This window comes from Macrobrachium nipponense, chromosome 43, assembly GCF_015104395.2.
Source record: "Macrobrachium nipponense isolate FS-2020 chromosome 43, ASM1510439v2, whole genome shotgun sequence".
NCBI classification, from domain to species: Eukaryota; Metazoa; Arthropoda; class Malacostraca; order Decapoda; family Palaemonidae; genus Macrobrachium; species Macrobrachium nipponense.
In genome coordinates this window covers 48,855,542-48,878,478 of record NC_061104.1, presented here as the reverse complement: position 1 = coordinate 48,878,478, position 22,937 = coordinate 48,855,542, and the positions used below count along the sequence as shown (strand labels likewise).

The 22,937-nt window shown below is 42.1% G+C and overlaps 2 protein-coding genes across 3 annotated transcripts in view; one reads left to right on the top strand and one right to left on the bottom strand.

Moving 5' to 3' along the window:
* The window catches only part of LOC135213719 (large ribosomal subunit protein uL3m-like), a 97,131-nt gene that overhangs the window by 3,505 nt on the left and 70,689 nt on the right, over positions 1-22,937 (bottom strand). The gene's annotated exons all lie outside the window — the stretch shown is intronic.
* LOC135213720 (large ribosomal subunit protein uL3m-like) lies at positions 1,394-21,399 on the top strand. The gene is made up of 3 exons (XM_064247831.1): positions 1,394-1,622; positions 17,919-18,041; positions 21,282-21,399. The coding sequence occupies exons 1-3, from the start codon at positions 1,416-1,418 to the stop codon at positions 21,378-21,380; spliced, it is 429 nt and encodes a 142-aa protein (XP_064103901.1). The 5' UTR covers positions 1,394-1,415; the 3' UTR covers positions 21,381-21,399.

Here is a 22,937-nt window from a genome sequence, read left to right as displayed (position 1 = left end):
GAAAGTCTTTGGTGCTCTGTAAGAGATCCGAAAAGATCGATTTCTAAGAACGCCCTTACATACTTCATAAAAGATGTAATAAGGGAAGCTCACCGTAAGTGCGAAGAAGAGCATCTCAAGGTTCTCAGAGTGAGAGCTCATGAAGTGAGAGCCATAGCTACGTCTATGGCATTCACAAAACATGGTCTCTTCAGGCTCTTATAGAGTCGACATTTTGGAGATGTAATTCGGTGTTCGCCTCGAATTACCTAAGAGACGTTAAATTTCGTACGAAAAGTGCTTTGCTCTGGGAGCGTATGTTTCGGCGAATTCAGTGCTGGGGGAGAAGCTGAGGCTAATCCTTCCTATTTAGTTTAGTGCTTAAATTACTGTTTATTGGTGGTTGTTTTTATTGGTTAATTGTCAGAGGGAATAGGGAACCCTCTTACAATTCATAGATTATAACAATACTAACATGGTCAGGTGATCGGGATTGGCTTCAGTGCTCTTTGTGATTTTTTTAATAACCTTAACTCTGTCATGTAAGAGGGCGAGTCTCCATTGATATGACAAAAGGTCAAGGCTCTACCATGTAAGTGGGTCAGCCCCCATTGGTACGATCCAGTATAGGCTCTGTCGCGTAAGCGGGCTAGCCCCCATTGACACGATCCACAAAGAGTTATTCAACCATAGGTTCATTCCTCGTTGAAACTCTTGAGGCAAGCAGACCTCATCGCAGTAGTCATGAAGTCTTCAGCCCAAATCAGGTAGGAACTATGGATTATGTTATCCAAGAACATAGGTTGTTTTTTTCCCTGTTTTTTAATGTATTTAGTTTAAGTATTATTTTGTTTTTAGCTGTCTCTTGCCCGCCACCAAGGGTGCCAATCAGCTAAGTATATATCTGCTGGGTAAGTTACTTGTACAAAAATGATATTGTTAAGATACAATAAAGTTTTGTACATACTTACCTGGCAGATATATACGATTAATGGCCCACCCATCCTCCCCTCAGGAGACAGGTGGAAGAGAAATTATGGCTTAGAAAACGGGAAATAGTTCCAGACCGCCACCCCAGCGGCGGGAATGGTGGATCACCTGACCTACCTGTCGCGTGTGCCGCAAGTTTTGAAATTCTGTCGGGACGACCGAGTCTATAGCTAAGTATATATCTGCCAGGTAAGTATGTACAAAACTTTATTGTATCTTAACAATATCATATTCATGCTATTTAGAAGATGATTACATTATTGTAAATGTATCTAGGAGCTCTTAGCAGGTAGAAGAAACTCTTGTCATGTTTCAGAGAAAGCATTTTTTGTAAACTCCTGTGGTGATTTTAAGTTCCCCATCATTTGAATTTGTGGGCGTTACTATTTAATAGAATTTTATTATGAAAACCTTGAACATCCATTAACTATTTTCCATTTCATCAGATGTATCCAGAAAACATTACGCCTGAGAATCAAGCTTTTGTAAGTGAAGTCATTGCCAACCAGTATTCTTCGCCGTTAAAATCTGACCCATGGGAGAGAGGGCAGTGGACTGAAAAAGTGCGTAGATGTGGTGTCATTGCTCGCAAAATTGGAATTTATCCTATGTGGAAGAAGGATGGAACTAGACTTTTAACAACCTTACTTCAGGTAAATACCATTCCAGATCTGCTTATCCTGAAGTAGCTTGTTTTGGTGGTCCTTTACTGATATGCAGATATGCAAAGTTTTTGTTCAGGACCACTAGAGGTTAACCAGTTAGCAGACCTAATATACATAGTACGTGGTATAGTGTTCTTATTGGTTAATTTGCTTTGAAAAATATTCTAGAATAGGTCAGTAGCTATGAAAGTCACTACAGGCATCATAATTTGGCCTAACCTGCCTTAAACATGCCAAGAATACTAAAATAAAATGTTGAATATCTCGTTATTTGTTGAATGAATAGTGAAAGTGAAAAGCAGAATGGTTTAATTGATACCCACAGATAAAGGTACAATGGGCCTGAAGAATGTTTAAACATTTAAGTAAATATTTATCGCTTGATGATGAGGATAATGGAGATGCTGTAGTGACAGGGTTGCCAGTTTCTCTTTTTATTAATTCTTAATAATTTCAATAAAATAATGATAGTTATAACAGGAGAGTGGAAAGAAAACAGTTGCTTGAAAGCAACACTTAACATGTTATAGAAGCGTAAATAGAGAATTTTATACAAGTAACTTACCAAGTAGTTACTGTGGACCCCCTGTATTTGTGGGGAATACTTACCAGACCCCTGCGAATACTAGTTAGAATCTGTGAATACTTTGAACCCCCCTCTAAAAACACTTATAACTGCCTATCTTGAAGTTCAAATACCAAATTTGTAACTTAAATAATTTCCTACATCACATATATCTTAAATGATTATCCCATTAAAGTGTTAATCTTATAATTTTATATAAGTAACTTACCCAGTAATTACTTGGCTAAGAGTTTCTAGTCGATGGCAGCTTGAATTTTCAAAATTCAAGTGACTAGACATGCTCTCTTACGTGGTAGGAAAGAGGAACAACTACACAAACAGCACAATTTCTTTCTGTTGCTTATACGTCAACATGATGTTCTTCAAAGCAGCTTGGTTTTTAAATTTCATTTGTCCTCCCAAATTGGTAAAGTGTCTAATGGTAGCATTTCAGCATTGTTTTGATAGTGTTTGTCTGTATTTTCTTTATTTTAATTGTTATTATTGTGGTAATGTTAGCTAGTTAACAATGTCTGACACTAGCTCTTTTAGTTTCTGGTGTATTGCAGTAAAGGTTGCAATACCTGAATGACCCTGTTTCCATATGACTCACACCCTTTGCTCTAGTTGTAAATAAGAGGACAAGTATACAATGTTAACATGACTTGTGATGAATGCAAGGATTTTAGCGATCGGAAATGGAGGACTCAAGTTTCTCTCAAATAAATTAGAGAGAAATTGTAAAAGGAAGGCTGTTGGTAAAGCCAGCTTGAAAATAGTAGCTAGTCAAGCTAAAACATCTCAACCTAGTAGTGTTGATGTTCTTGCTGTTTCTCCTCCTATTATTCCTGTTTCTCCTGCTTCAATCCACTCTCCAAGACCACCTACTCCCTCTCCTGCTCCCCGCACTTCCAAACCCAATTGCTTCCCTAGCCTAGAGAGTAGATTTGATAAAAAATTAAATTTAGTAACGAGTACAGTGGCCCAACTAGGGTCTTCATTGCAAGTGTTATTTTTTAAGTTTGAGAAGAGTGAAACACCAGTAGAGGAGGTGGCTATTTGTCCCGCTGATCCTCCTAGGCAAAGGTCACTGCCATACTCACATGAACTGGGGAGGAGGGATACCGGAGGCCCAAGGGAGGTCAATGGGGTCTGCCCACGGACAATTGCCCTCTCAGACCAACCTGTTGTATCCCATGTTGCATCAAGAGACAGCCACTGGAAAGACTTTGTCGAGTTTGGGAAACTTCTCCAACTAAGAAGTGCAAATGGCACTTTCCAGATGAATCTTGCCCACTGGAGAGCCGGTCTTCATTCATGGATCAGTCCCCACCACTGCTTGTCAAATGGTTAAGGGAGCCTTCCTTCAGTCCTCAGCCTTCTTGCAGCAAGTGGGATAATCCTGAGTGGTTTTTTTCACCTGATCAGAAAGGAGGAAACCACAGCCGCTCTTCTTCATCTCATTGTCGGATCTCGTTGAGTACTAAGTGCCCTACTTCAAATGATTTTATTTTCCTCATTTCTTTCCATGGCCCCCTCTTTCAGGAAGCTCTTTTGTAGAGTTCCCTGATCCGACAGGGCGGTCGGAAGCAGTAGAAGCTCCCAAACGTCCTGAAGCAACCAGGCATCCTGAAACACCTTAGCACCCTGTATTCTCAGAGCGCCTTGTAGAGGCAGAGTGCCATTTTCGATCCAAATATATTGTGTCTGAGAATGGATCTTCTGTAAATCTCAACCTCACTCATGAATCTACAAGACTTGTCAACCAATTGTGACTCAGCTGTTGACCTGCAGCCTTCTGTTTTGGGTCCTTCCTTAGCACCTTTACATAGTAAGTTGGATAGTATTTTATGACTTCAGAAGCCTGCGGTGCCTCAGGCACCTCCTGTAGATCCAGTATTATCCCCAATTGTGTATGATGAAGAGGAACCAGAACCAGAATCAAAGTCCTCTCCATATGCTTCGTTGCTGCAGCATATATTACAGAATTTTTCGGAATTCTTTTCTCCAGTGACTCCTCCTCCTCCTCCTGCATCATCTTTCGTGAAAGTGAGCAGTCAACCATCAGATTCTGTTAAACTTCTGAAAATGGTTCTCTCTTCTTCGAGGAAAGCTCTTGGTGAAGTGGAGAACTGGCTTTCTGAGATAGGGGAATAGAGGAAGGCATGCTTTAGTATTTCTCCTCCTTGTCTTTTGCACAGATGGTATTTGTGTTACGTGACTGGCGAAACCCCCTCCTTGGAAGTGGGTGCCTCCTCCCAAGGAGACTTCTCCGGTCTGATTGAAGCAGGTCACAGATCCGCACTTGCTTCAGCATAGGTAGTCTCTTCAGCTCAAGAGCATCTTTTGAAGAGCTTATTAAAGCATTTGAGATGCTTAGTTTTCTTGACTGGTGCATAGGTGCATTAGCCAAGAGAGTCCAGGATCCAGCCATACCGGAACTTCTCAAGTTTCTCTCCTGTGCCAACAAGGCAGTTAGAAATGGATCACAGGAAGTAGCTGCCATTTATTTTATGGGAATCCTCAAGAGAGAATTATGGATTTCCTTCACTTCTAAAGGAGTAACTTCGCAGCAGACGTCTGCTCTCTTGTTTTCACCAATAGACAAGCATCATCCTTTTCCTCAGGCAATGATAAGTGAGATTGCATTTCGTTTACACAAGAAATCAACACAGGAACTCTTGACCCAATCAACTAAGCACTAGAAAGATCAGGCTTCATTTCAGTCTAAATAATCCTCTCCTCTTCAACCGCAGCCTATTGAGGGGGAAGACAGAGATCGAGACTCAGACCCAGGGGTTCAGTCAGATTTACACTGTATGATTAAAAAATCAACTGCAAAGCAGTCATCACATAAGTGAGGATGCAGTCCATCATGCCCCAGTGGGAGCCAGGCCTCATCTCTTATGGGAGAGATGGAATTCCAAAGGGGTGGATTAGTGGTTGGTAAAAGTGTTGGAACAGATATACCATCCCTTTCAAGGAGAAGCCACCCATTTCCAACATTCCTGTTGCCTTGACTGCATACTCCAAAGATTCAGGGATTTTTGGCCCTCGAAGCAGAAGTTGCTTCTGTCTTAAACAAGAGGGCAATTGAAGTAGTAAGAAACATTGTGTTGAAGGGATTTTACAACCATCTTTTTGTTGTGGCCAAGGCAGCAGGAGGGGGAAAACCAGTTCTTGATGTGAGCATGCTGAATTTTTTCATAGGAAAAACAAAATTCAGTATGGAAACGGCAATCTATTCTTGCATCCATCAGACAGGGGGACTGGATGGTATCCCTTAATATACGGGATGCATATTTTCGTATCCCAATACACAGAGACTTAAGGAAGTTCCTCAGATTTGTGTACAAGGCTCAATTGTTTCAATTTGGAGTACTTCTTTGGTGTCTCAACTGCTGCACAGATATTCACTCATGTCCTTGCTCCCCTAGCGGGATGGTTACACCTGGCAGGATCAGAAATCCGCTGTACTTGAATAATTGGCTGATTCGCGCCCCAACAAAGGACTAGTGCATGGAGGACCTGAAGGAAACAATAAATATGGCTCAGGAATTGGGGATTCAGATTAACTCTGAATTTTTGGGCTTCTCTGTCCACCAAGAGGCTGGAGGATTGCTTGAGGAAGATAGATCTATTCCTCTCTCTGAATTCATGCTCTGCAACTCATTGGATGAGTCTCCTAGGCTCCCTGGCCTCTCTGGAGTAGTTCATAAGACTGGGGAGACTGCACATGAGGCCCCTGCAGTTTTATCTTGGAGTTTACTGGGATCAGAAAACTTTGCAGGGCCAATATTTTTTTCCAATCACTCAGCAGGTAAAGGAGGACCATCGTTGGTGGAGGTCCTAAGGAAAGTTGTTAGAAGGGAAGTCTCTCCTTCCGCTGAGCCCCAACCTAGACTTCTTTTCCAGTGTGTTGGATTTAAGTTGGGAGCTCTTCTTAGGTCCAAGGAGGTCTCAGGCAAGTAGTCCCCTCAGGAGAGGGTTAATGCATATCAACTTAAAGGAGCTGAGAGCAGTGTACTTAAGACTTCTCCACTTTGCAGAGGAAGTTTACAATCGCACGGTGACCATTCACTGAGATAACACCACAGCGATGACTTACATAAAGTTCCAATGGGAACTCATTTTCTCTTTGTGAAGTTGCGGGAGAACTACTATGTTGGGCAGACCAGAACAGAACAAAACCAATCTGTAGGTTCATCCAAGGAAAATGCAACGTACTGGCAGACGAGTTGAGTCGGGAGAAATTAGCACTTCCAACAGAGTGGACACTGGATCAGCGGGTCTGTTCAGCCCTTTGGGATCTATGGGGGAGACCAACCATACACTTATTCACCACCTCCAAGAACCACTGTCTGCCTCCCTATTGTTCCCCAATTCCTGATCAGCAAGCATGGGCGATGGATGCACCTAGATATATATGCCTTTACCCCTTTTGGGATGATAGGGGAGGTATTAAGGGGGCCAGCCGGCTAATGCCCTTTTTTAAGGACAGGACTTTGATATTCATACCACTTAATAAGGTGACTTGGGACATCTCCAAACCGCATATGATTTTCGCCTCTGACCTTCGGTTTTGTGACGCCAGGGCGATTTATCCCGAAAATAACCATTTTTCAAATTCTATCTCCTCCCTTGATATTTAATATTAAGACCTGGGATTACTACCATATATAGACCTGATGTAGACCTCCAATCGAATGGAGAGTTTTTTTTCTAAAAGTCATTTTTTTGCTAGATATGAATTTTCAATATGGTCAAAAAATAAACCCTATAAATCAGGAGAAAAAATTTATAAAAAAAATACGAAACAAAAATTGGAAAAAAGGGCTCTATTTGATTGTTCTATAATGTCTTTCTGAGTTATATACCAAATTCCAATGTTATAGCTTTAAAACTAAGTGAGAAGATAGATTTTGAAGGTCAATAAGTATAGTTTTGAGATACGGGCGTTCAAAGTTTTCCTTCTTATTTTCTATAAAGACCATATTAATAAAATAATGATTATTATGAATGTATATTTGTTTTTTGTGTATTAATAAACCAAAACTATTTTATTTATCATAATTTAATCATAAATGATGATCCCTTTGCTCATATATCGCAGCCTGGGGCACTGCTTGAGGCAAGATGGGGCACTCCTTCCTACGCAATTCTCTCTCTCCCCTTCACTAACTCTGCTTATTACAGCGAATTTTCTTCTTCTGTGTGTTAGCGAGATGTTTTCCTTGTATTTTCCTCTTTGGCATGATGAAATTCTTGCCCGAACCAAAGATAAACAAACGTAATTGCAAGAGAATGTCAAGAGGTGATACTTGAAGGCGTACATTTTTTTTTACAAAGACAATTTAATAAATCATGATTATTATGAATTTCATATTCCATTTTGGGTATTAAAAAACCAAAACTTTGTTATTTATCATAAATGAAGATCTCTTTGCTCAAAGATCGTAGCCTTAGGCACAGTGTGACGTGTGCTGTCAAGCAAGACGGGGGCGTTACTAAGCAACCCTCCCCTCTCTCTTCACTAACTACGCATATATTATGATATTCTGTAATAATACTTGAGCGATTTTTCTTCGTCTGTATATTAGCGAGATGTTTCCCTTGTCTTTTCCTCATTGGCATGATGAAATTCTTGCCGAAACATACATAAACATACGTGAAAGCAGGCGAATGTCAGACGTGAAATGGAACGTGTAGACTACTTGACGTCTGTGATCGCACTAAATCAGGACTGGACTTGGTAGCTTGAGCCTGAAGTCTCCTTCTCGACTCGGGGAATGTCTACAGATGCCATTTCTCCCAATTTCTTTGACAATAATTATCAAAATTTACGATAATAGAAGAAATATTGCATTTTCTTGTACGGATCAATGTTTTAGGCTTATTGAGTTACGTTAACTAATTACCCTGTAACTACGAAAGTATGAGGAATTTTGACGAAATATTTCTTATACGTAGTCTCAATTGCCATATGAAGCTCCATGAATTTTTTCATGACTTTGCATTTTTCGCCCTATACCTCCATATATAGAGGTTCCGGCCGGCCCCCTTAAAGAAATACCTGATCTCGTCGGAACGCCAGAAGGACTTAAATGGCTCCTTTCTGGCCACAGAAAACATGGTCCCCAAACCTGTTAGATCTCCTGATAGACCTTCCAAGGCAACTTTCTGTGATTCGAAGTCTTCTCAAACAGCTCCACTTCAGGAGGTTCCATCAGAATTTGTCCACTTTGGCTCTAACAGGCTTTCCACTGTCCGTAGACTTATCAGAATGAAAGGATTTTCTAGGTCTGCGGCAGAGGTGATTGTTAGATGCAGACATGACTCCTCCAATAGTGTATCAAGCAAAGTGGTCAGTTTTCAGATGTTGGTTTAGAAGACACAGTGTTTTGCCTTCTGGAACCACTATTGCTCAATCAGTCCTGTCATCCATTCACCAGGGAGACTGTATGGTGACCATTGATATACAGGATGCATATTTCCATGTCCCAGTACATCCGGACTCCAGGAAGTACAGTCAAACCTCAGTTTTCGTACGCCTCTCTTTTCATATGTTTCAGTTTTCATAGACTTTTTTTTCTTTGAAATTTTGTCTTGTTATTTTACGTTTCCTGAGTTTTCGTACACTCGGAAACACTCCATTTGGGCCCCATATTGAGTCCCCAAACAAAGCATCCCATTTTCTTTCGTGACCCATTCTGCTTTTTATTTTTTTATTTATTTTGTGTGTGTGTGCGTTCTGTGCTTTTTGTATTGGAGTGCAGCTGCTAAATAAGCCATCATGCGGCCAAAGAAAGTTCTGTAAGAAACATAAGCCATCTTGGGGCTAAAGAAATTCATGTAAAAAAAGCAAGAAACACTAGAATGTAAGAAAGAACTTGTAGCAAAGTGTTGGAGAAAGTTGCATGGAGATCTCAGTGAGAAAATGCCTACAAGTTCTGCAGGTTAGTGAATTTAAGGCCAACAGAGGCTGATTTAAAAAATTCAGAAAACAAATGGGCATACATAATGTGCGTACTTCAGGGATTAAGGACATGTTTGCAAAGTGGAATGATGTAAAAACTTTTATGGAGAATTATCATCCCAACAAATTTGTAATCTGCGTCTCCAACATGTTTAATGACAATGCCTTGCTTAACTTTAGGCAAATTTTAAAGAAATGCCAGAAACAAAAGTCTCTGGACAGTTTTGTTGTGTGGCAGAGTTCCAGTAACTCAAGCTGGTCCTAGTGACAGTAAAAAATGAAGAGGGTAAGTAACCTCAGATAGTGAAGAGAAGAGAACCCCAGATAGGCCCTTGATATCTGAAGTCCTTTTGGAGGTAGATTCCCCTTCCAGTCAATAACCTCTCTTCTTCCCTCTCCCCTCCTATAGAATTGACACAATCCGCAGGTGTGCACCAACCAGTGGATATGGTGGGGAAAGCCACCGATAGACATGTTTGCAACATCAAGAAACCAACACCTTCCCTGGTATTGTTCTCCAGCCCCAAACCCTCAGGCATGTGCTACAAATGCCATGCTCCAGGCCTGGTCGAACTTAGACATGTACACCTTCCTGCCATTCAGCATGGCAAGGGAAATCTTAAACAAGTTCCTATCCCACAGCAACACTTTTATGATGCTTGCAGCTCCATTTTAGCTGCAGGAGGAGTGGTTCCTGGACATTTTCAGGCTTCTTGTAGACTTCTCAAGACTCCCCTTTCATGGACATAGGGCATAAATGAATTGAGCTCTTCAGCTGTGTTATACCTATTCTTCCCCGAAAGTAATAGACAGACACATATAAAACTTTATTTTACTATAAAAATGTTATAATTTTACATGTAAATTAACATGGTGATGCAGGTATTGAATGACGAATGCAATTACTTATGCAATTACTTGGAAGCAGCACTGAACCTTTTACAGATGAGTTAATTGAGAAGTTTTTCATGCAAATTAGATTAACATAGTGATATTAATGATATTTTATTTGAAATTCAGTCAAAGGGTAGTAACTTTATCATTATCTACTGTGTATACATAGGATCATAGGCACACTCATTTAGGGTTTCAAAATGACTCCTTGCTTCAGCCTGAAATGTTAGTAGACTAAGCATCATACTTCTCTGTATCTGATCTTCATCCACTTAACAAGTAATTTTTATTTGTGATGCAGTGAATTTTTACGATGCCAAAGACTTCACAACATTAATTCACTTCCTATCCTTTAAGGTGGTTGAGATTATCAGTTGCAAAAATGTAAGTTCCCATGTGATAGAAATTACTGTCATGCTGCCTTCATTCTTGGCGTTTATCATAAGTTTTTTCTCAAGAGCAGTGCCCTCCACATCTTTTCACCAGTAACAGGAAGCAGAGATGGTTGTTTTGTAGACACACATTACAGTAATACAGAACACTGTAGGGTATTAGCTGTATACATTAGCAACTGCATGGCAGGGTGGGAGATGAAGAGCACTGCTGTTGCCTGGATGTCCAGTGTTCATGGGAGTATATTGTACTGAATATTGCTTGCTCAGGAAAGAATCAAAAGTAAAAATTCAGAAGAAAGTTTTTGCTGAATCTATATTATTTCTATTGCTATCATCAAACCAACCACCATAAGGTGGGAGCTGTATACTACAGTGCTATAAAACTGGTATTTTAACTTATTCAGTGATATTTGTTTAACTTTCACCTACTATAGCTTGAGTGTGATTTGTGACCTGTTAATAAAAATGTATTTTTGTACATGAACTTCCCTGCCAGATATATACTTAGCTTAGGTCTCTGACGTCACGACAGAAAATTCAAAACTCGCGGCACACGCTACAGGTAGGTCAGGTGATCTACCTTACCCGCCGCTGGGAGGCGGATGTAAGAACCAGTCCCCCTTTCTTGTCAGATTATTTTCTGTCGCCGGCTGGACAACACCTGTTGTTCAGTCCTTACGATAGTTAAATTCGTTCTCGTTGCCGACGATTTGGATTTTGGTGAAGTACCCTTTGTTTGTTGGCTTGGCATACGCTTTTTGGACTGTTTTTTGGATTTTTCTTTTGGATTTCTCTTACAATATCTATAATCATGGATGATTCTGAAGTTAAGAAACCTAGTTTATTTAGGGTTTGTTCAGTGAAGGAATGTAAAGTTAGGCTTCCTAAAGCTGCATTAGATCCTCACTCTGTATGTACGTCTTGTAGAGGGAATGTATGCTCTTTTATTAACCCTTGCAAAGAGTGTGAGAATTTGGATGAGGATGGTTGGAAGGCTCTTTCTTCTTATGTGAGGAAGTTAGAGAAGGATAGGGTGCGCAAGGCTTCGTCAAGGAGCTCTAGTAGATCGAGGGTGAGTGAAGTTGACGCTGAGAATCCTGTAGTAGAAGTAGTTCCTTCTCCGGTTTCAGCCCCTGCGCCCAGCTTTGAACCCGAAGATTTCGGGTTTTCGAAGTTGCTTCTGGAGAGCCTGGATCAGGAGTAAAGGAGAGCCTCGCTCGCTCTCGACAAGGTAAGAGTGATGATAGTGCAAGTGATCAGTGCAGTGCCCCTAGTGCAGTGGAGGGTGCGTCTGACCGGCTCACTAACACTTCCAGGCCTAGACCTCTTCCAGACTCCCAGACCCAGTGGAGAAGGAAAGTCGAAAGCCGCAGGAAGGTTAGGGAGAACCCCCACCGGTCAGGCGTCCCCTCGGCAGTTCCTGTTGCTCGTTCCCAGGCTGCCTTGGATCGAACCAAGAAGGATTTATTGCGCCAGTGCTTCTCGTCATCTTTGTCGCCTTCTCCTCAGCGTAGATGGAGCGCCTCGGAGTCGTCTCGCCCTCTCAAGAGGCCCTGGAAGGCTCCTTGCGCCCTTCCTTCCAGCCCCGAATCCTTCGCGGAAGAACCAGAAGTGGAACGCAAGAGAACCAAGTTTTCGTCCGTTTACGCTTCCCCTGTTCGCTCTCGGACTTCGTCCCCTGTAGAGGAGTTTAAGAGATCTCCTGTGCGTATCCTGGCGGGTCTGCAGGCGCAGATTGCGGCTTTAGCGGAGTCTATTGCCGGACTTCTCATCGTCGGAAGGACGCCTCACTTCCGGTGAAGAAGTCTAAGAACGTTCCTTCGGCTAAATCTCCTCTGGCTAGAGAAGCTTTTGAGCCTGTTAGTAGGAGGTCAGAAGTGCAGGCTGAAGCTCGGGATCTTTCTCCGAGTAGGCTCTCATCTCTTCCCAGCAAGAGTTGTGAGCATGTCAGGCGTAAGGAGCCGGACAGGCTCTCTCCTCAGGATTTCCGCTCCTCTTCAGTTAGGCGTCAAGAGCTTGACAGACGTCAAGAGCCTCGTTTTCTTCTGGAGCGAAGGAAGAGTTCTTCGCCTGGTGGCCACTCTCCTTTTGACGGACGCTCGAAGCCTAGTAAGCGTCAAGAGCCTAGTAGGCGCCAAGAGCCTAGCAGGCGCCAAGAGCCTTGTAGGCGGCAACGGAAGCTTTCTCCTCCGTTGGATCACTCCCGATTGGATAGGCGCTCAGAGCCTTGTAAGCGCCGCGCTTCTGACAGGGAATCCTCTGTGGATGTTTTCTCTCCCCGTGGCAGTCATCAAGAGCCTGGCAGGGGTTTTGAGCCCGATAGGCACCAAGAGCCTGGCAGGCGTATTGAGGATGGCAGGCGCCAAGAGCCTAGCAGGCGCAGAGAGCCTGATAGGCGCTCTCCCTTATCCAGACGCTCTTCTTTGGAGTTAGAATTTGTTTCCGACAGATGAGCCTCCACTTGTAGGCGCTCTCCTAGTAGGCGCTCCCCAAGTAGGCGCGCTCTCCTAGCAGGCGCTCCCCAAGTAGGCTCTCTCCTGGGAGGCGCTCTCCTAGTAGGCGCTCTCCTAGTAGGCGCTCTCCAACTAGGCGCTCCCCTAGTAGGCTCTCTCCTGGGAGGCGCTCTCCTGGTAGGTGCTCTCCTACTAGGCGCTCTCCTGGTAGGCGCTCCCTGTGTAAGCGCTCTCCCAGTGGTTTTTCTCCCAGTAGGCGCTCTCCGAACAGGCGCTCTCCAAGGATTAGCTCTCCTCCGGGCAGTAGAGCTTTTAGACGTCATTCTTCGGAAGAATTTATTGGGGATTCTGAGGAAGATTTGCCCAAGGATGCTTCGGTTTCTTCATATAAGAGACTGACAGACCTCCTCTTGCAAGATTTTGGGGAGTCTCTTTCGGCCGTTGCTCCTCCGTCTCCTCCGTCCTTATTTTCAACGACCAATACGGCTAAGAAGTCTTCAGTCGTTAAGATGAAGCCTACAGTGTCTATGAAGAAGGCTCTGAAGAACTTTGACGACTGGTTGGTTTCAAAAGAAGAGAAAGGCAAGACAGTTTTTCCCTCTTCTGCAGACTCGGACTTCTCTTCGTTGGTTGATTCCGCACGTCGCTCGGCGCTGAATTCTGCGAAGACGACGTGGGGTATGAGCGAGTTGGATCACCTTCTGAAGGGAATGTTCCGAGTCTTAGAAGTTTTTAACTTTCTTGACTGGACCCTTGGAGTGTTGGCTAAGAGGACTCAAGAGCAAGACACTCTTTCGCCTGAAGACCTCCACGCAGTTCTGTCTTGTATGGACAAGGCAGTGAGAGACGGTTCCGGGGAAATTGCTTCACTTTTTGGTGCAGGAGTAGTAAAGAAGAGGGCCGTTTTCTGCTCTTTTCTTACTAAGGCGGTTTCTCACGCACAGAGAGCTTCCTTGCTGTATTCACAACTTTCCCCGCAACTCTTCCCCAAGAAGACTATTAATGATATCTCCAGCTCGTTATCAGCAAAAGCGACGCAGGATATGCTGGCTCGCTCTGCTAGAATCCCGAAACCTTCGTTTCAACAGAAGACAAAGAAGGAGGCTCAAAGTAGGCAAGAACCCTTTCGAGGAGGACCTTCGTCTCGCTCTTCTTCCTCCAGAGGTTCGAGACCACCTAGAAGAGGAAGGACCTTCTCCTGTCTATTAGGGCCAAGAAGTAGTTCGTGTGTCCTCCAGACACTGTGGGTGCCAGACTTCTGAACTTTGCAGATGTCTGGGCACGAAAGGGGGCGGACAATGCGTCCCTCGCGATCATCAAGAGGGGATACCTCATTCCCTTTATCTCGAGACCACCCTTGACCACCACTCCAAGGGCACTGGTGGCCAAATACAAAGACCCACTAATGAATCAAGCCCTCGCTCTAGCGGTAGAGCTGATGTTAGAGAAAGAGGCAATAGAGATGGTTCAGGACCCTCTTTCAGCGGGGTTCTACAACCGTCTGTTCCTAGTTCCCAAGAACTCAGGAGGATGGAGACCGGTTCTGGACGTGAGCGCCCTGAATGTCTTTGTGAAGAAGAGGAAGTTCGCTATGGAGACGACGTCATCAGTCTTAGCAGCTCTTCGTCCTGGGGACTGGATGGTGTCGCTGGACCTTCAGGACGCTTACTTCCATGTGCCGATCCACCCTTTCTCGCAAATTTTCTCAGATTCATGTGGGGAAGGGAACGTTTTTCAGTTCAGGGCCCTATGCTTCGGCCTTTCCACGGCCCCTCAAGTATTCACAGGACTGATGAAGAACGTTGCCCAGTGGCTTCATCTCGAGGGAGTGAGGATTTCCCTCTACTTGGACGATTGGCTTATCAGGGCCAAATCCAAGGAGAAATGTCTGGAGGACTTACGAGTGACGTTGGATCTAGCAGCTTCTCTGGGTTTGCTAGTGAATTTCGAGAAGTCACAGCTAATCCCCAGTCAAGAGCGTATCTATCTGGGGATTCTGATGGCTTCTCAGGTTTTTCGGGCGTATCCGTCCCAGAGAGGATAACCCGAGGTTTGGAGAAGGTAGCAATCTTTCTAGAGAAAGATGTATGCACAGCGAGGGAGTGGATGAGTCTGTTGGGGACACTCTCCTCGCTGGAGCAATTAGTTTCTCTAGGAAGGTTGCACCTCAGACCCCTACAGTTCTTCCTGACGAGGAACTGGGATCGAAAATCTCAAGGTCTGGACTTTGCGTTCAAGATTTCGCAAGAGATAAAGGAGGATCTACGTTGGTGGCTAGACCCTCTATTGTTCAAGGAAGGCCTTTCCTTGCAGGTTCGGAACTCCAACCTAGTGTTATATGCAGACGCTTCGGACAATAGGTTGGGGAGCTACTCTCGGGTCGAGAGAAGTGTCAGGCACCTGGATGGGGGATCAGGTGTCCTGGCACATCAACAAGAAGGAGCTAACAGCGATTTGGTTAGCTCTCAAGACCTTCGAACCCCTCGTAAAAGGGAAATATGTTCAGATCAACTCGGACAACACCACAGCCCTGGCTTACATTCGGAAACAGGGGGGGACTCACTCTTTCTCCCTGTACGAGACAGCGAGATCGCTCCTCCTGTGGTCAGAGGAAAGGAAGATAAGGCTTCTCACCAGGTTCATACAGGAGAAAGAAATGTCAGAGCGGATCTGCTAAGCAGAAGGAATCAAGTCCTTCCCTCAGAGTGGACTCTGCACGCGGACGTATGCCAGGAGCTGTGGAGGACGTGGGGCAGGCCCCATCTCGATCTATTCGCGACCTCCAGGAATGCGAGGATAGATCTATACTGCTCCCCTATTGCAGACCCAAGAGCAGTGGCAATAGATGCATTCCTGATAGATTGGAGGAATCTGGATCTTTACGCGTTCCCGCCTTTCAAGATTCTAGGGGAAACGTTAAGAAAGTTCGCAGCTTCAGAAGGAGCAAGGATGACTTTGATAGCTCCGTTCTGGCCCGCCCACGACTGGTTCACAGAGGTACTGGAATGGCTGGTGGATGTCCCCAAGATCCCTACCACTAAGAGTCGATCTGCTCAAACAGCCCCACTTCGACAGGTTTCACAAAAACCTCCCCGCTCTCAGTCTGACTGGGATTCAGACTATCAAGAGTCTCGTCAGAGCTAAGGCTTTTCGGCAAAGTCTGCAAGGGCTATTGCCAATGCACGTAGACCTTCCACATCTAGAGTCTACCAGTCGAAGTGGGATGTTTTTCGACGTTGGTGCAGGACTCATAAAGTTTCCTCCTCAGTACCTCTGTGACTCAGATAGCAGATTTCCTTATCTTCCTGAGGGAAAATGCGGGTTAGTTGTCTCCACCATCAAGGGATACAGGAGCATGCTTTCCTCAGTTTTTCGTCATAGAGGATTAAACATATCTGAAGACAAGGACCTCCATGATTTAATCAGATCGTTTGAAACGGTTAAAAGAACCTCCTCCTTAGTTCCTAGCTGGAATCTAGATGTCGTGCTGCTCTTCCTGAGGTCCTCAAGGTTCGAAGCTCCCCATACAGCTTCGTTCAGAGACCTTTCGATGAAGACTCTTTTTCTCTGTGCGTTAGCGTCAGCGAAGAGGGTCAGCGAGCTGCAGGCTCTAGAAGGTGAGGTAGGTTTCCAAGGAGGCTCCGCGGTTTGCTCTTTTCTCCCGGCTTTCCTAGCCAAGAATGAAAACCCTTCTTCACCGTGGCCCAGGAGCTTCGAAATCAAAAGCTTATCCTCCTTAGTTGGGACAGAAGAGGAGAGATCTCTTTGCCCAGTGAGAAGCCTGAAATTTTATCTTCAGAGGAAGAAAAGACGTGCTGCTAATGAAAGCAATCTCTGGTGCTCTGTAAGGGACCCCAGTAGGCCCTTATCTAAAAATGCACTCTCATTCTTTATCAGGAATGTTATTAGAGAAGCACACACTTCTTGCAATCAGCAACAGTTTAGCCTTCTGAAAGTCAAGGCGCACGAAGTACGGGCCATCGCGACGTCTTGGCTTTCAAGAAGAATTTGTCATTACAAAACCTTATGAAGGCCACTTTTTGGAGGTGTGAATCAGTCTTCTCCAATCACTACCTAAAGGACGTATCGATTACGTATGAAAAGTGTTTTGGGCTAGGCCCTTACGTATCGGCGGATTCAGTGCTGGGGCAGGGAGCTGAAACACATCCTTTTTAATCCTTTTCCCTGTTAGTTTTAAGTTTGAGTTTTTTGGTTGTACGAAGGAGGTTGCAGGAGGCAACTCCTTTCGTATACTAATGTTAGTATTTGGTTAGGTGATCGGTTGTGCTTGAGGCTCCTTGCAATTGGTAGTGGTAGGCTCTGGCATGTAAGCGGGTTGATCCCCATTGACCAGATCGTGCTTGGATTCTGCCAAGTAAGTGGACTCAGTTCCCATTGGTAGACCCAAAGAGTTCTTCAGCCATAGGTCACGCCCTCGCTGAGACTCTTTAGGCAACGCAGACTAATAGACAGTAACTATCAAGTCTTCTGCCTAAATCAGGTAAGAACCAGAGGTTTATATTTTTTATTCCTTTAACATGTGTTGTCCCCACTTTCTAAGTAAGTATGTGTCTCTTTCCCTCCACCAAGGGTGTCAATCAGCTAAGTATATATCTGGCAGGGAAGTTCATGTACAAAAATGATATTGTTAGTATACAATAAAGTTTTGTACATACTTACCTGGCAGATATATACGATTGATGGCCCGCCCAGCCTCCCCTCAGGAGACAGGTGGAAGAAAATAACCTGACAAGAAAGGGGGACTGGTTCTTACATCCGCCTCCCAGCGGCGGGTAAGGTAGATCACCTGACCTACCTGTAGCGTGTGCCGTGAGTTTTGAATTTTCTGTCGTGACGTCAGAGACCTAAGCTAAGTATATATCTGCCAGGTAAGTATGTACAAAACTTTATTGTATACTAACAATATCATTTTAATAATTATTCATGTATTTTAATAATTATAAATTAGGAAAGCCATACATTTTGAGTTTTTCTTGACAGGTATCAGATAATCACGTGATAAAATATATTCCTCCAGAAGAAATGGCTACTAGCTACTTTAACAAGAGAACTGGTAATGTCGCTGGTCTTGTTGTTGGTGCAGATTCAATAGACCCAAGGGAGGTAAGGATAAGATAAAAGTGTTTACATCTTTTGTTTGTTCATATGGAGTTTACGAACCTCCATCTTATACAGGAGTGTTCTTCAAGTTATAGCTGTATGATTTAAGAATCTTGTTAACAGAGTAGTTAATATGTGGTGAATGAAGAGGACATACTGCCACTTTTCTAAACCCTCCCTGGTTACTGGTTACAGAATTTGACTACAGTTGCAAACTATTGTTTTCTCCTTTATTTATTTATCTTCTCACTTACCCAGAAAGAAAGCCTACAAACTACTTTGTTGTTCTTGTTGTTGGTGTTGGGGGTGGGGTAGGAAAGGCCTGTGGAAGAGCCTAAGTTGGTCTGAGAAAGGTGTTTCGCGTTGAGTTTAATAAAAAAAAATTAGGATAGGATATTTATGATTTATCTATTAGAATGAAAATGTAAAAATTAATATGTAATGTGCATGTTGAATGTGCAGAAAAATTATTTCTAATGAAATGTAGCATATTTGTTTTGATTTTTGTTGGCGCACCAAGGCTATATTTCACTGTAGATTTTAGCACATTTTAAGAAGTTTTGAGTGGTGGACAGACCCATGGTGAGCACCAGTATTACGTGCCATTGATTTTGGGGGAGTCAAGCAGGAAAGAGGTGCTATTACTTCTATAGCCCATAAGTTCACTAATGGCAACTTTAGACTAGCCAAGATCAAGGAAGCAGGCACCTCAGGGGTTAGTTGTGATCTTGACTAAGAGGGAACATGTAGCCTACTGTCTCTCTCTATCAAATGATGTCTTTTTATACATTTGCTCACAAATATACCAAGGGGTTGCTGTTGGTTTTAGTTCATATCTTTATGATAGTATGTCAGTTTTGATTGTAATTTTGTGTAATTTTGCAAAGAAATATTAGAAAATACATGTACATATAATCCCAAAAAGTTACTGCATCTATGATCTCGGTAAATTTATTAAAATATTTTACAACAAATATACTCAAAATTTGTTACTGATTTTAGTTCTTATCTATTTTGATATTGTATGATCTGTAATTATAATTTTTCAAAATAAAGTACATTTGTCGATAAGAAAAAACATGTACAATTTGGTGAAATTTACAATTGTCTTATTGAAGAGGCCCCACCAAGGTTTGTAAATACATATACATAGTCATTTTCAATTTTGTAGAAGTTAGGGAAAATTTGTTTGAATTCCTTTTCTCACACCTTGTGCATTTGCATATCTTCCTCTTTCGATTGATGTGTTTTTTTCTTAAATTGGCTGACCTCAAACTTTTGCCAGCCTTGGGTGCTGCATATTGATTTTTTACCCCAGCACTTAAGGGTTAATTTATTTGGTGTACTGAATATAGGCTGTTTCTATTCAACTATTTAATGTTTCCACTTATAACTGAGACTATATGAATGTGTTAATTTGTTATTTTTTGATTTGATCATTGTTGTTAATATAAGTAACACTAAGTATGAGTATTAATTACGAAGACCACTTCACGTTAAGGGGAAAATCTTGCACACATCCTGAGTAAGCTGGAGGTAGCATCATGCCTTGTTTTATTTCATATAACATGGATAGTACAAGAATAACTGTATGAATGTCCTAAGCATATAGAGGTTTGCGTTGTTTATAAACAATTTTTCAATGGAACTCATTTATTTTTTATTTTTTTGGGTGTGCAGCATTCTATATGTAGTTGTTTTCTTGCTTGTGCATCTTGTGGTAAATTTTTGCTTTCCCCTTATACCATCAGTAACAATAGTTTTGCAAAGAGAAACACGAAATTTTCATTGGACTTAACTAATTGGCATGTGCAAATAGAATCACAAAATTTTCATTGGACCCTAACTAATTGGCATGTGCAATTTTTTTCACACACACACATTTGTGAAATCCTTGAGAAACCCTGCAGAAGTGTTTATACTTAATTTTTTAAGTAATTTATAAGTTTTCATGCTTTTATGCATAAAATCTGTATGAAAAATGCGTTATTTTTATTTTTGTACATGCATAAATATGATAAAGGTAATTACTGTAAGTCCAGTTAGTGGGCTTTTACGAGATGTGATACCCACTCACAAGTTACCCCTCCTTTCAAAGATGATACCCCCCACAGAAAGTGTATATTTAATTTTTGAAGTATTTTTTGTTTTTAAGCTTTTAAGCGAAAAATCAACATGGAAAATTTGTGTTACAGTCTCTCTCTCTCTCTCTCTGTGGCGTGGTCGATATGGTGTTGGTGTGCCACCTCAGTGGCCGCAAGTTCGATTCTCAGACATTCCACTGAGGGGTGAGAGATGTGTATTTCTGGTGATAGAAGTTCACTCTTGACGGGGTTTGGAAGTCGCATAAAGCCATTGGTCCCATTGCTGCATAACCATAGGTTCCATGCAACGTAAAAACACCATACATACAATCTCTCTCTCTCTCTCTCATAGCTAGCACTCACACATATTTTTATGACTTATTATTTCTCTGTGTGTTTTACCTGTACAATACAAATTTTGGACCAATTGAATTTTACTTTTACCCTCTACGAACATTACATAATGCTTTCTGTATTTTTTTAAATTGTGTACCTTTGTTATGGCTTGAATGATGAAGTTTACCTAATGATGCAAAGGAAACATTTTTTCCTATGTCAGTGAAAAAGAAAATGGTATCCTATGAATTAGGGGTAACATTATGTGTATGTAGTACCTACTGTAAATGGGCTGGTGTGGCAGTACCATTAATTTCTTTTTTAAGGGTAATGTACTAAGCTAACTTTCAAATTAAATTACAGTAATTTTAATCTCATTTAAAACTTAGCTTCATACTTTGGTTGCATGATTAGGGTTTATATTTAGTTTTTAAACTCTAGGAGTTCTGGAAACCTAATCTTGCATAAGTTCGAGGTATTACAGGCAGTCTCCGGTTATCGGCGGGGTTCCGCTCCCTGGGGTGTGCCGAAATAAAAAAATAACCAAACCAGATTAACCGCAAAACTCAGCAATTTATGGCACCAAAATGACGCCAATAACCAGTTATCGGCACCACATGCAACCTTATTGTGCACCATAAGGTGCCTTGTGACGCTTTTAACTGGAACTTGGCCCATTATGGCACCATAAATCACTGATTTTATGGCGCTAAGCAAGCCCATAAAACCAGATCGCCGATAACTGAGTCCGCCAATAACCTGAGACTGCCTCTACTGTATTCTTAATTGTTGCAGATAACTAAGTGGTTTAAAATGCTTGCAGGCAACGAAGGAATTTCAGTCCCTGTTTGTTGAATCTGGTGTTTTGCCCAAAAGAAAGGAAAATCGTCCAAGTTTGTCATCAGTCCAAGTGCAAAGTTAGCGCGGGTACCCCGCTGTATGCATCTCATTTTCGTCCTGGAGATTACGTTGATATTTTAGGCATAACGTGAGTATATGATTTAAGATTAACTTACGCTTACATAAGTCAACTGTGTTTTCAAATGCAGTTTAATTGTAGCCCTGTATAAGACCATTTTATTTCATATAAAATACGCAATTACCAGTCCTCTCTTAATGTCACCCATAAATGTATTAACTTTGCACACCCCTCACTTTTGCAATTTTTTTATAAATAAAATCAACTCTTTTGTACCAGAAGTTCCTTGTCCTGTATTAAAAAGAAGTTATTTATTGATGTAGAATCACGTATGATAATATTTCATGTGTATTTCTTTGGATGCCGAACGACTATGCAACTTGGTTACGCAGAGTTGCCACTGCGATTAATTATGTGCTATCTGATTTCTAAGGGTTAAAAATAGCCATCTCAAAATTATGTATATACCAATTACTTTCTGTCTTTAAGAGTGATATGAGAAGTGGAGGTTTAGGAATATATTAGGCTTAATGTTACAAATGTAAACAGTTTTATGCATTTGTAATTAACAAACCATTGCCTCAGATAACTTACTCTTTGGTATAATTGGTTTGCTTTAGAGGAATATTTACAACCCTTGTACCCTTGATAATGGGAAATACCCTCATATAAGTAGTAAAACCCTTACATCTGTCACCTGCTCTACTCAGTTTGCAGCATTAGACAAAGCACATATGACAGTTTTTGCACACGGAGTTCTCTTGATTTTTGTTAGTTTTTCAGCTTCTCTAAATATTGCCCATTTTGTTCATGAAACTTACCTGTCAGATATATATATAGCTGTATTTTCTGAAGTCCGACAGAATTTAAAAAACTTCCGACACACGCAGTGGTCGGCCAGGTGGTTAGTACCCATTCCCGCCGCTGGGAGGCGGGTATCAGGAACCATTCCCATTTTCTATTCATAATTTTTCTGTCGCCGGTGCTGAAAACACCTGTTTTCAGTACCTCCGTCTTAGGATTTTGGAAACTTCATTGCCGCTAAGTATCCTAATTGTCTTTTGATTTATTTACTTGGATTTGTGGCTAGGCATACGCTATCTTAAATTGATTTGAATTTGATTCATTTTTGCATAAGATATCTGAATCTAGTTAGGCTAGTTTCAGAGGGTGTTGTCTGCAAAGATAGGTGTGGCTACCGAAAGCTTTGGTAGATCCGCACTTGGTATGCACGAGGGGTTTGGGTCTTGCTTCTTTGTTGAGATTTGTCATGTAAGGAGTGTGAGACTTTGTCTATTCCGTAAGGAAGACGTATGATTCGTATGTACGCAATTAATCAGTAAACATGTCTAATTCCGTAAGGAAAAAGTATGATTCGTATGTACGCAATTAATCAGTAAACAAAAGTCAGGGTAGTGAACCTGCTAACCTTCCTGTAGACTTTAGTTTTGCCTAACCCTATAGTATGGCCACTACGGGTTAGGAATATGTACCTGCGAGAGGTGATCGCTCTCCTTCATTGTTGTGAAGAGTGCTACTTCTGTTATTGTTACTCCTAAC